The sequence below is a fragment of the Akebia trifoliata genome, chromosome 16 (assembly GCF_017979445.1).
Source record: "Akebia trifoliata isolate Shusen 1 chromosome 16, ASM1797944v1, whole genome shotgun sequence".
Classification (NCBI taxonomy): domain Eukaryota; kingdom Viridiplantae; phylum Streptophyta; class Magnoliopsida; order Ranunculales; family Lardizabalaceae; genus Akebia; species Akebia trifoliata.
Window position 1 is genome coordinate 27,865,299 of NC_141390.1, and position 11,895 is coordinate 27,877,193.

The 11,895-nt window shown below is 33.2% G+C and overlaps 1 protein-coding gene across 1 annotated transcript; it reads left to right on the forward strand.

Annotated features, from left to right (window-relative positions):
- Window positions 1-1,957: 1,957 nt before the first annotated feature.
- LOC147383219 (protein FANTASTIC FOUR 3-like) lies at window positions 1,958-3,237 on the forward strand. Its single transcript, XM_086427134.1, has one exon. The coding sequence runs from the start codon at window positions 2,178-2,180 to the stop codon at window positions 2,985-2,987; it is 810 nt and encodes a 269-aa protein (XP_086283260.1). The 5' UTR covers window positions 1,958-2,177; the 3' UTR covers window positions 2,988-3,237.
- Window positions 3,238-11,895: the final 8,658 nt, after the last annotated feature.

Sequence of the window (11,895 nt, forward strand, 5' to 3'; positions counted from 1 at the left end):
TATTTCCTTTATAATGACTTAAACACTCCCAAGAACAAAACATATTTGTTTTTACATTAAAGGGTGTGTGTGGGGATAGCGTACAGTTTTGATAAGGTTGGGTGAATGTGAGGCCAAGCCAAGCGCAAGAGATGTTAGGCTTATTACTTTAAAAGGGAAATTACTAAAACAGCTATATATTTTTCCAAATTACTCAAACAACCATTTTTATGTATTTTCATTAAAAGGGTTATATACCCGATTTTATAATTATATTTTTAAGAAAATATACCATTTGATGAATTTATCTTTATGCCCTTTAATTAAGTAAATAGCAAATGTGATTATATAGATGTATAATGTATAACCATCTTCATAAATATTAATAAAGCATGACTGTTTCAGTAATTTTTCTAAAATTCCCTTATAAAAATTAGGTTAAATTATACTTTGATCCCTAACATTTTGATAATTGCACTTACCTCCCTTTTTACTGATGGGGTTAACATTTAGCTATTATTTTACTATTTTACCCTCTTATTCTATGTTATTGTTATTAGAAAAAAATAAATTTTAAAAAAATAATTAAAATGACTACACCTAAGCATTCATTGAACTCATTTTTTCACGGGCATATTTTTGTTTAAAAGAAAGAATAACATTTTAAAAAGGGTAAATTGTCTTTATAAAAGAAATTTGTCGGTAAAGTTGACGGTAATTTGAAGGAAGGGTAAGTGAATCCCTTAGATAACCATAAGGGAGGTAAGTGGAATTATGAAAATATTAGGGGGTCAAATGGAATTATGACAAATTACAGGGGGTCAAGTGTAATTTACCCTAAAAACTAAAGCAGAATTCTGATGTAAACCCCACGTTCTAAGTACAGGAGAGAGGAGAGAGAGACAGGCTTCAAGCCTTAAGTAATTATATAAAAAAAGGAAAAAAAAAAAAGAAAAAGTCAAAGCAGGTTGGCGGTTTATTTGTTAGTATTTAGTAAATTAATTAGTAATGGGTCCTTCATCTTTTTGGTCGGCAGCCCAATAACTCCATGAAATTCACTTAAAACCATATTTTATCCAATTAAAATCTTTAATGCTCCCTCCATAGTCCATATTACAAAAATAAAGTAGAATTTTGGAGACTCCACATTAAATAATTGACTAAATTACTTTCTCTTTAAAGTTTAGTACGATGTTGTCCATTAAATATTTTAGATCGCCAAATCCTGTACTCCAGGAGCTGAGCAGCAATAGTAAGCACAAATTTGGGCCTACAGATCCATTAAAGTTTAGCTCATTTTTTGGTGGACCCATTTACTGAAAAAAAGGATGTACGTTGATTTCTAGCCGTTTGATTTTCTTTTCTTTTGTCGAGGACTTGATTAAGGCCCGTGGGTATTTTCATTAATTTATGGGAAAGATGGGCCCAAAAAAATGTTCTATTTAGTGGACAAAGGACACATGGAGTTAGGTAGCTACACTACTGATGTAGTACAAGATCTAGATTCTGTTTTAGAGAGAGAGAGAGAGGGAGATTTCAGTGGGCCTTGGTGTTTTAGAAAGAAATTTCAGTGGGCCTTGGTGTTTTATTCCTTTTGAACATAATCAACATAGTTTTTGACCCTTAATATTGTTTAAAGAATAAAGTAAAGGAGAAGAAGCAATCACTTTCAAGAAATATTCCACAGAATCCTTTGTTTTCTGTTAGTTTTGTTGGTTTTCTTTTGGAAGGAAAGGAAAAAAGGAATAGAAAAAGCTGATGTGTTTGGATCAAATTTGAATTATAAAAAAGTTTTTTTTTTTTTTTTTTTTTGTTGGGAATTTTGAAAATTTTAAGTTGCAACAAATTCTCTTCAATACCTCATCATGTAAGGAGAAAATTGATTTTGTATAATTCAAGTGGGGTCAAATGGGTCCCAACCTCTCTACACACAGACCCCTATGGGCACTTTTGTGGTACTATAAATTCACACCCTCCCTTCTCACTTCACTTCCATGTCCCCTCCTCTTCTCTTCTCTTGTCTTCTCCACCAACACATTGGTTTTGCACAAAACCATCTCTCCTTCTCTTAAATACACCACAACCAATACCCACACTTGCATTCTAACCCAAAACTCATCTCCCTTGTCCTCCCTACTTCTTTGTTTCCCACTTTTATTGTCATTTTTTCAAACAATTTTTCGCCAACTTTATCACTCATGTCGTCGATGGTGTGTCAAGGGTTGCAATCATGTCTTGAGCCCCGACTCGTGGAGTCACAAATCTTGGGGCTCAAACTGATTGCACCCAAACAACACTTTCTCCGACCAACTAAGTGGTCCGAGGGGTCTCAAATGTCAGATTTAGATTCTGACATCAAAGAGTGCACTAACAAAAACAACACGAAGATCAATGACAACAAGAGCATCAACTCCAATGATAACTTGGGTGGATGGAGCTTAGTTGAAGCTCTCACCAATAACTCCCAAACTCTATCAAAGGATGTAGAGGAGAAAGAGAAAGAGAAAGAAAAAGAGAAACCTTATGTCCACCCTCTTGTTAAGCGTTCTTTGTCGACGCTTAGCAAGAAAAGCTTGGAATTATGCACTGAGACCTTGGGTAGCGAAACGGGAGCTGACGTTATTGAGAACATTGACATCTATTCTTCTTCATCATCGGAATCCAAAGGCAACAAGTCCTCGATAAGGGAGGAATCGAAAATTCAACGAGATTCAGAGTCTAAGAAAGTGAATTATGGATCTCTTCCACCTCCCTTGACATCAATTAGTGGTTCTAATTGTTTCCACATTAGGCCCCATCGCGAAGGTGGACGATTAGTGATGAAAGCGGTCATGGGTCCATCTTCAAACACTTATTTTCAAGCTGAAAGATGCGACGGCCGCCTTAAACTTCATTTTCTAAAAAATCACAATTCCCCATGTTTCGACTCTGAAGCCGCCCAAAACGAAGAACAAGAAGAAGAAGAACAACAACAACTTATGAACAAGAGGAGGTGGATGAGGAAATAGATGGAATTAATGAGAATGGTGGGGGTGAAATGGGAATGGAAAAGTTTCTAAGGCCAAGCAGATGCAAGGAAGGTGGACGGGGGAACAAACAGATGTTGCTTTGGGAGCCTTTCTGGGTGGCTACTTAAAGCCTTCTTTTGTCTCTATAACAGTTTTTTTTTTTTTTTTCTCTTTTCAGATTAATATTTTGAAGTTTCTTCACCTTGTTTCCGTAAATTATTCTAATGGTAGTTATTATCGTTATTGGAAATGGTCTCTCTCCCTTTCTTTATCTTCTCTACATTCCCAAAATACCCTCATAACAAATGTATCACAGATTACGCCCCCTCATTTAGGGGGGTATCACAGATTGAATCCATGATCTCATTTGACTAATACTATTTTTGAAAGTTGATCTTACACAGAAAATTCACTTAATTACACATCTTTAGGTTGAAAATGAGAATAAAAATATTTATCTTAGAGTTTGAAGATGATATAATTTTAGGAGAAAAAATTGAAAGATTTTGAAAAGATGTTGAAGATGACGGCATTTAGGCCATTTTGATAAGTGTTTAAGAACATTCCAAGATCAACAAATTAATCTAAATTATCCAAAGAATTATGATAATTTTACAATTTTTATAAAAAAATTATTATTGTTGTTGTTGTAAAAATATTTCAAGAAAGTTTTTGTTATTAATTCGCGAATGATTTACATGATTCAAGTAGGACCTTGAGTGCAAAATCATCATGAATGAATAATCTGTAAAAATCACGGAAATACGGTTTGATAACTATTTCTATTTCTCTATCTACTTTTGTTTATGAATAATGATTTTCTGAGGCCCCCCCCTCTAACATACGCCTTCATCACATAACCATAGATCATTTGCCTCGGGATACATAGAATCATAAATCTTTTTCTTATATATCCTGAGACAAATGAGCTATGATTCTATGTTAGGGGCATTGTATTATCAAGACTCTCTTTTATTTTTGATTATAAAAAAAAATTAAATGAATAATCAAAAGCAAATAACACATTGGATTCTAGAATTCGATTATAAGCGAAAATCAAATTCTAGAATCCAAACCAAATATCCTTATAATCTTCTAATTTTCTCATAAATGACCAAAATGCTCTTTTTCATTTGTACCTCAAGGGAGACAGAGAAGGAAGAGCTAAAAAGTGCTACATTACTTTCATGCAATTTTTTTTTTCTACTTTTGGGTTAGTGGCATTCTTTGTAAAAAAGTGTCTTGGAGAGCAAAAGAATTGCAAGTTGTGGTGTACCACCATGGAGTACGGATATAGGATAGTTGCCATCATGATTGGTCCCACACACCCAACATGTACTGATCTCTTCGCTGGTGATGGACCATGTGCTACATGTGATAGATTTGTTTCTAAAACAATATCAACTAATTTTTTTTATTTTTATTTTAAATTTTTTGTAACCTCCCTTTTTTTTATTTTAAATTACTAAAATGACCTCCCAATGTACAACCACATCAAGGTAGATAGTGTGTTTTGAGAGGGTATAATAGACATATTGTAGGTGGTTTTGGGTAAAAATTCAATTGGTCAGTGTGGTGTTTGGGTGTGGGTCATGAAGTAAGTGGCTAACGTTCCTTTTAAGAGTGGAGGGTAAGGTTTGATCGTGGAGTTAGGGCAGCCATTCGTTAGGGTTCCATAGGGAGGGGGGAGGAAATGGTCAGATAGGGTTAGGGTTTGTTGGCATCATGTACTTATGTACCAGACCATAAAAAGATCAAAGGGAGAGAATGATGTGTTGAAAGGTCTTTACGATTGGGTGAAAAGCATTTTCCCATAAAATCATTTTTTGAAAAGAAAATGATTATAAGAAAGGGTATTTCCTTAAAAAAAAAACATGTTTGTGGATGTTTAATTATATAAGGAAAATGTTAAAAGAACAATAGGATCAATTGTAATAACCTATAGGAATGATTCTGGTTCGATCATGTCCTATCCTATATATATAAAGTTTACTTAGAATGTGTTTATCAAATCAGTTTTGATCTAATCCGACCTGACCTAATTGTTATTGGATCAAGTTCATATCCTAATATTGTGACCTGATAAAAAATTTTATTTAATAAGAGTTCAATTAATTGATCCCTCAGTGCTTTGGCTCTATAAGGGTAAAATATGGGTTTATTCCCTTTGATAGTGTGTTCGAAATTAAGTGGTTTCATAACTTACTTTGTTACACATTGAAAATTTTGTGGGGTTGAGACGAGCAACTGTAGGGACTAGTCTTATCCCAAAAGATGTAAGGATACACTATGGCATCAAAAGAGAGAGAGAGAGAGAGAGAGAGAGAGAGAGAGAAAGAGAAAGAGTGTGTGTGTGTGTGTGTGTGTGTGAGAGAGTCAACTTGATGCTTATTAGATTGATTCAGATCTGATCCTTATCTAATTGATCCCAAATAGACCTTGATCCGATCCTGACCCAATGCATCAATAGCCTTATGTGTTGTTTCTCTAATCTTAACTTTATAATAAGAGTATAGTTAATCTTGTTGACATAAATTGACATTGTAGATACCCCAACTTGAATTAACCCCCACTTGAAAAGATCCGAAAATTCAATTTTTCTAGCAAAATTCATCAATGGACTTAAAAAAAATTCAAATATTCAAAAATTCGGTATTTTGATCAAATCAAAAGGTTCTAAAACCCTTAAAGGCCTCATGGACTGACAATAAGGCCTTCTAACTTTAACCTAAAACTCGAGCACATTCTAAGCTCATCTAAGGCCCACTAATCTTCAACCCACTAAATCATATTTTAGTTTCACCCTAAAACAAGCATAACCCTAGTCAATGTCTTAACCTAGCCTAACCCTAAACCAATACAACCTAACTTAAACTCAAACCCTAAACCAAGTCAATTCTAAAACCTAAACCCTCACCAAGTCAAAAACCCAACTCAATCAAGCCTAAACTTAAAATTCATGTTCATGATTATAGTCAATCAAGATTCATGCAACCCTTGATCATCAAGGATAACATTTGCGATCACCACAACCCACCTCCAAAAATTATTCCATCGAACCTTATTATCACCCCAAAAAGCTGTACAACCTAACCCCATCGCATTCTCCTCAAAACACTTTATAAGTCATATCCATACCCTCCTACAAATCCCAATTTCCTTAATTAATTCACCTAACCCACTCACCTCATACCATGGCATACATGTCACCATCTCCTCTACCCTCTCAAAATATCTTCAACTACCCCCCTTACACAACCATTCTTTCAACTAATACCTATACCTCTTAACCCCACCTAACACTTAACCCATATGAGTTGAAAGATCAAATCCATTTGAATCAAAGCAACCTACTTAAACCCCCTTCCACATATACCATTCCTTCAATCTTAAATTTCACATACCTCACCCATAAATCTCATACCATTCTCCATTTTTTTATGCTTACACCCTATTCTACTCTTCAAAGTAACATTCAACCCCTATAAAACCCTTCTCATCCTTTGAAAAATTTATGCTTGAATCCTCTTTCTTAAGCCTCTCAACTTTCAATCTTTCTCATTTTTTCAATCCCTCTAAAAAATCTCTTAACTCACAACTTCACATTATCAATCCCTATACAAAAATAATTTATATTTTCATCCGTAAGGTCTCAATACTTCAAGATCAAAAGTTTTGAGGATTAAAAAGAAAATCAAAAAAAAATCAAAAAAAAAAAAAAAAGAAGGAAAGGAAGAGAAAGCAAAAGCTCCAAGGTAGGTTTAGAATATGATTTTCATTTTAATTCCTCCTCTCTCCCCTCTTCATATCCCTCTTTTATCTTTTTCCTTCATTTTCTAAATTTTGATTTTAATAATTTGAGAGGGAAAGATAAAAGAGTAATGAGTACCTCCTACTTTCGGAAGATCGGACTTCGATTCGATCGAAAGTATAGAAGTTATAACCACTTTTAAAAAAAATTATTTTAAACTCTCAAACACTTGGTGCACACATTACAAAACTTGTTTTAAGGCTAAAGGTGCCCTTTTTCATTCAATGAGAGTGAACCTACAATCAAAATGTCGACATTTTTCAAAGCTTGTTCCTTCAAGGTAAAAATATGGAAGGGTATCTTTTCTTAATACGATGGCCCTCACGATTTAAGCAGATATCAAAAGTTCATCGCATTTAAGTTTACAAAATCGTCGTTTAATCAATTTTTTTTTTTAATTTTCTTTTATTGATTTAAAATGACCATGTTGTTAAGGTTACCATCATTTAATGAGTGCTTAACACTTTCCCCATCTCTATAATCGAACCCTTACCTAGATTCTAGGTGGATCGGTGTCCTAATCCATACAAGAGTCATTACCATGCCAAAACGACACTTTTAAAAAAAAATTACCTTCTATAACCATTCACACCCTTTTATAAAAAGAAATGTGACGATTCCAAATCCTCGTAGAGGTGATCTTCGGATTCAAAAATCATGTATTTATAGACATTAATAATAATGAGTGTTAGGCATAGTGACTAGGGCCTCCATCCAAAATGGAAAAGGTGTTAAGTTTAAACACCCTTGTTGGTCATCCATAGGAATTTTTCTCGACTTACCTAGTCTGTGTAATTTGTGTGGTATTGCATATACTTAAGAGATTTGGGCAAAATATGATGCTTTAAGAGGCTAGTTGCCTTGCCCCTACTAGTCAAGCCTAGGAGTCGGGACACCTCGTCATAAAAAAATTGACATTAACTATTTGAATACAATGTATTATAAAATCAGATTGTCTATTTGAAATTTTAAAAATTAATTAATTACAAAGACAATTCTAACTTTACATCATGTTAATTGTTGTAATTCATGTAGAAATGCATGAAAGATGAGAATAAAATAATATTTTTAAATTATGAAATATATTTCGACATGCATTTGAAATAAATCATGTTAAGCATCTCTAACATACTCTTTAAAATTTGTTAGCACTTTATTTTAAAGAGTGAAAGTTGAAAAATCAATCTCCAAATGATTCTTAAAAAATAATGTTAAAATAAAGAAGATTCCACTTTCTACATGTAGAGAGCCTCTAAGACTAGTTATTTTAATGTTAAAAAATGAAAAACATTTTCCTTACTAACTTAGAAAGATTTCAAATCTTATTAAGGGTCATTGGCCCAAATGGATTATCACATTGGCAAATCCAATATAATGTTCTTTTAGATTTCATGGAAAAACTCGTATCAAATTTTTTTTTTTTTTTTGAGTTTATCCAAAATGTTGCAAATAGAGGACTATCAAACTCCCAAAACTTAAAATTAAAATTTAATGATGAAAAATAATACTTAAAAAAATCAAAATCAAAATCAAAATTCTTAGAATTTCATTCTCTACAAGCCTGTAACATCAAATCATATTTTCGAATGCCAAGATGTGAGTTCATGATCCTTAATAGGATTTAAGTAGGTTTTAATAAATATTTGTTAAGTCATGACGAATACACACAGTTTTTGTTACCTTATTTGTATGCAGCTGACATGGCAAGGACATAAAATCATAGTTCTTTTTCTTTGAGATATACAGGAAAAAGATCTGTGCCCTTACCAGATCACTCATGTACCAAAAATCGCGTGCATTCATCATTATTCGTATTTGTTTGAAAAAAAAAATAATAATATTAAATATAAGAATAGGGAAGGAGTTGTTGAATTTGTTACTTTTTTTTTTTATATACACAAAAGATGCTCTTTTATGTTAATTGTTAAAGGACACTGTGGAGATGCCCTTATAATAATATAAAATAAAAATATATTTTATAACTTTTAAATTTTCTATCTATAATAAAATGTACAACCGCAAAGCCAACGGTTTCGGGGTAAGGTACCTTACCTTACCACTGCTGTTTATGACAGGTGTCACTTCCCTAGTTTTAGTTTACATAAAAGTTTATTTTATTAAAAAAGGGACAATGAAATCCCAACCGTTCAAATACTAAATTAATATGCGCGGCCTGCTTGTGGTCCCCACATTTTGTAGGACACGTGGATGGTTAATTCTCGATAATCACACTGAAAAATTGTATTTTGAGAATAAAAGAAGATTCTATTGTCACACCAACTTTGTTAACGCCACTCCAATTCATATATAAATCACCAACGAATTGACACACATCTTGGTAGGATCATGGATACACCAAATGTCAGGTTAGGGCCCACCATAGACGCCTTACGCGGCTTGGATTGATAAAATCAGATGTACCTCTATTTGGACTGGTCAATGGCTGGTCTTCAGCTTGATTGGTCAAAAGTCCAAAGGTCAAAAGATCACAAAAGAAAAAAAAAACCCCCTAAATTCTGATTATAATGGAACACCAACAGACAAGATTGCTTTTCACCTAATATTTCTCCATTGCACCTTTGGGGATCATGATTTCCACAACATCCCCACCTTGGAAAATTGTAATTGTGGGTCCATTGTTTGGTTGATCCTTCTGTTAGTTGGTGGTTTTTGAATTTCAAGACATTTTGATGATCAAGTTACTAACGAATTCGATAAAATATAACGATAAAATATTCAAGATTACGTATTTTAATTTTATTCTCATTTTTTTATTATAGATTTTCAAATCCCAACCCTTGAATGTATGATATCCTGGTCGTAGGTAGGGATGTGTATCAATGAGTCGATTGTGGATTGGTAAGGCCAAAGGTACTTAGAACCAGAGCCATTAAATTTACTTTATATATCGATTTTGATTCTTTTAAGTTCTGATTCTGATTTTGGTTCTTAAATTAATGGACCTAGCTAGAACCACCAAGAACCGTGGGTATTGGGTATTCGTCGGTTTTGGTCCTCAAGCATTGAATGATATAAATAAATAAATAAATAATACTTAAAATCATTCTAAAACTATTTTCTTTTATTTAAAAAAAACATATTATCTAAAAAATCATCATCTTAATTTTAATTTATTTTATTAAAAATATGAATATATTCTTTTTCGAAAATTAAAATTCATTTTCTTTACAAGTAATAAATTTCTAGGAGAGATCATGGTTTCACTTGTCCGAGTCATCTCAGTATCAGGCATGGACGAGACGAGCAAGTCAATGTATCAAACGAGATTTAAAATCCCACATTCATTATTCTCATTGTTAAACGAGACAACTTATCAAAAAACTTGTACGAGACGACTCAACGTTTGGCATGGACGAGCCAAGACCTGAAACCGAGTTTTAAAACCATGGGAGAGATAATCCATTTTAAATATAATTGGTATAAAAATTTGAATAACTTAACGTAATATATTTTAATTTTAAAATGTAAGAAAAACTTAAATCATTAATTTATATTATAAAAGAAAATAACAAAATATATCAATTCCGAGTGCCTCCTAGCAACTCAGTTCCATTTTACTTAGACCTGACTCTCATTGAATATATAATAAAAGGAAATTAAAATTGGGATTTTTTTTTTCTTTTTTTTCATTTTTCTCATTGTTGAACAAGACGTCTCAAACTTATCGGAAAACTCGTATAAGACGACTCAGTATTTGGCATGGACGAGATGAGACGTGAAACCAAGTTTTAAAATCATGGGAGACAAGGGCGGAGCTAGTAAGGAGCTGGTGGGGGCAATTGCCCCCACAGAACTTTGAGACACCCCTATATTTTCAACTAATTACATGCCCCATTTGTCCCCACTCCCTCACCTCTCTCCCTATTTGCCCCCACACCCTCATCTCCCTCCAATTTTGCCCCCACACCCTCACCTCCCTCCATTCAAGTTCAACTATACAACTAATCATAGTTTGCCCCACTACAAGAAAATCCTGGCTCCGCCCCTGATGGGAAAGATAGTCCATTTTAAATATAATTGATATAAAAATTTGAATAACTTAACGTAATATATTTTAATTTTAAAATATAAGAAAAACTTAAATAATTTATATTATAAAAGAAAATAACAAAATATATCGATTCTAGGTACCTCCCATCAGTTTAGTTCCATTTTACTTAGACCTCACTCTAATAAAAGGAAATTAAAATCGGAATTTTTTTATTTCAATTTGAATCAGCTCCCCTAGTCAAGTCAACATGGTCAATACCAAGTAATATCCATACTCGAAAGGTGTGTTTGTATCATTTTACAAATAAATAACATGATGAACCCACCATCGATTTACATATGGAATCTCATCTCGAATCAACAGGTCAATGTTTGACTATGACTGGGAATCAATTCTAGTCTTGTAAGCTAATTAGGTGGTTAAGAAAATCTAATCCAAAGTCAATATTGTTGACTTTGGAGATCACGTGTACCATGAGTGAGAATATAATACGTCCCTAGCTATTTCAACAACTTACATTTTCACGTGCCTTCATGGATTGGGTACTCACATCACATGCGCTCGTTAGCCTATATGCTTCAACATGGGTGGTTGAAGTATTTCTATAATTATCATCCATTGTGCACCACAAACTATAAATCAAGCTCTTAAGAGTTGGCCCAAAGTATTACAACTCATCGAGTCAACTCGAAACAAGGTTGAGTCACATTGACTCCATCAGGTTTCAAGGTGATTTGAATCTAATAATAACTCGGCCACACCAATGTGAATGTGCACCGAGTCATATTTAAAAATTGATCAAGTTATGCAATTATACTATGTTTCCCTTGAAGGTGCCAATTTGCTGAGTTGGTTAAAGTATGTGAGTGTTGATATATCACGATTAAGGGTGCAACTCAGTTCAATTTGTGGTTAAATCGGAATCGAACCAACATAAGTCGGTTTGATTTGATTCGGTTCCATAGGTTGCCAATATCCTATAAATTTAGATGGAAACGACATATTTTTAATAAAAGAAATACATATAAAATATAAAATGTCTTATAAAAAGATCATTAATTTATCCACAAAGAAGTCATTAATCT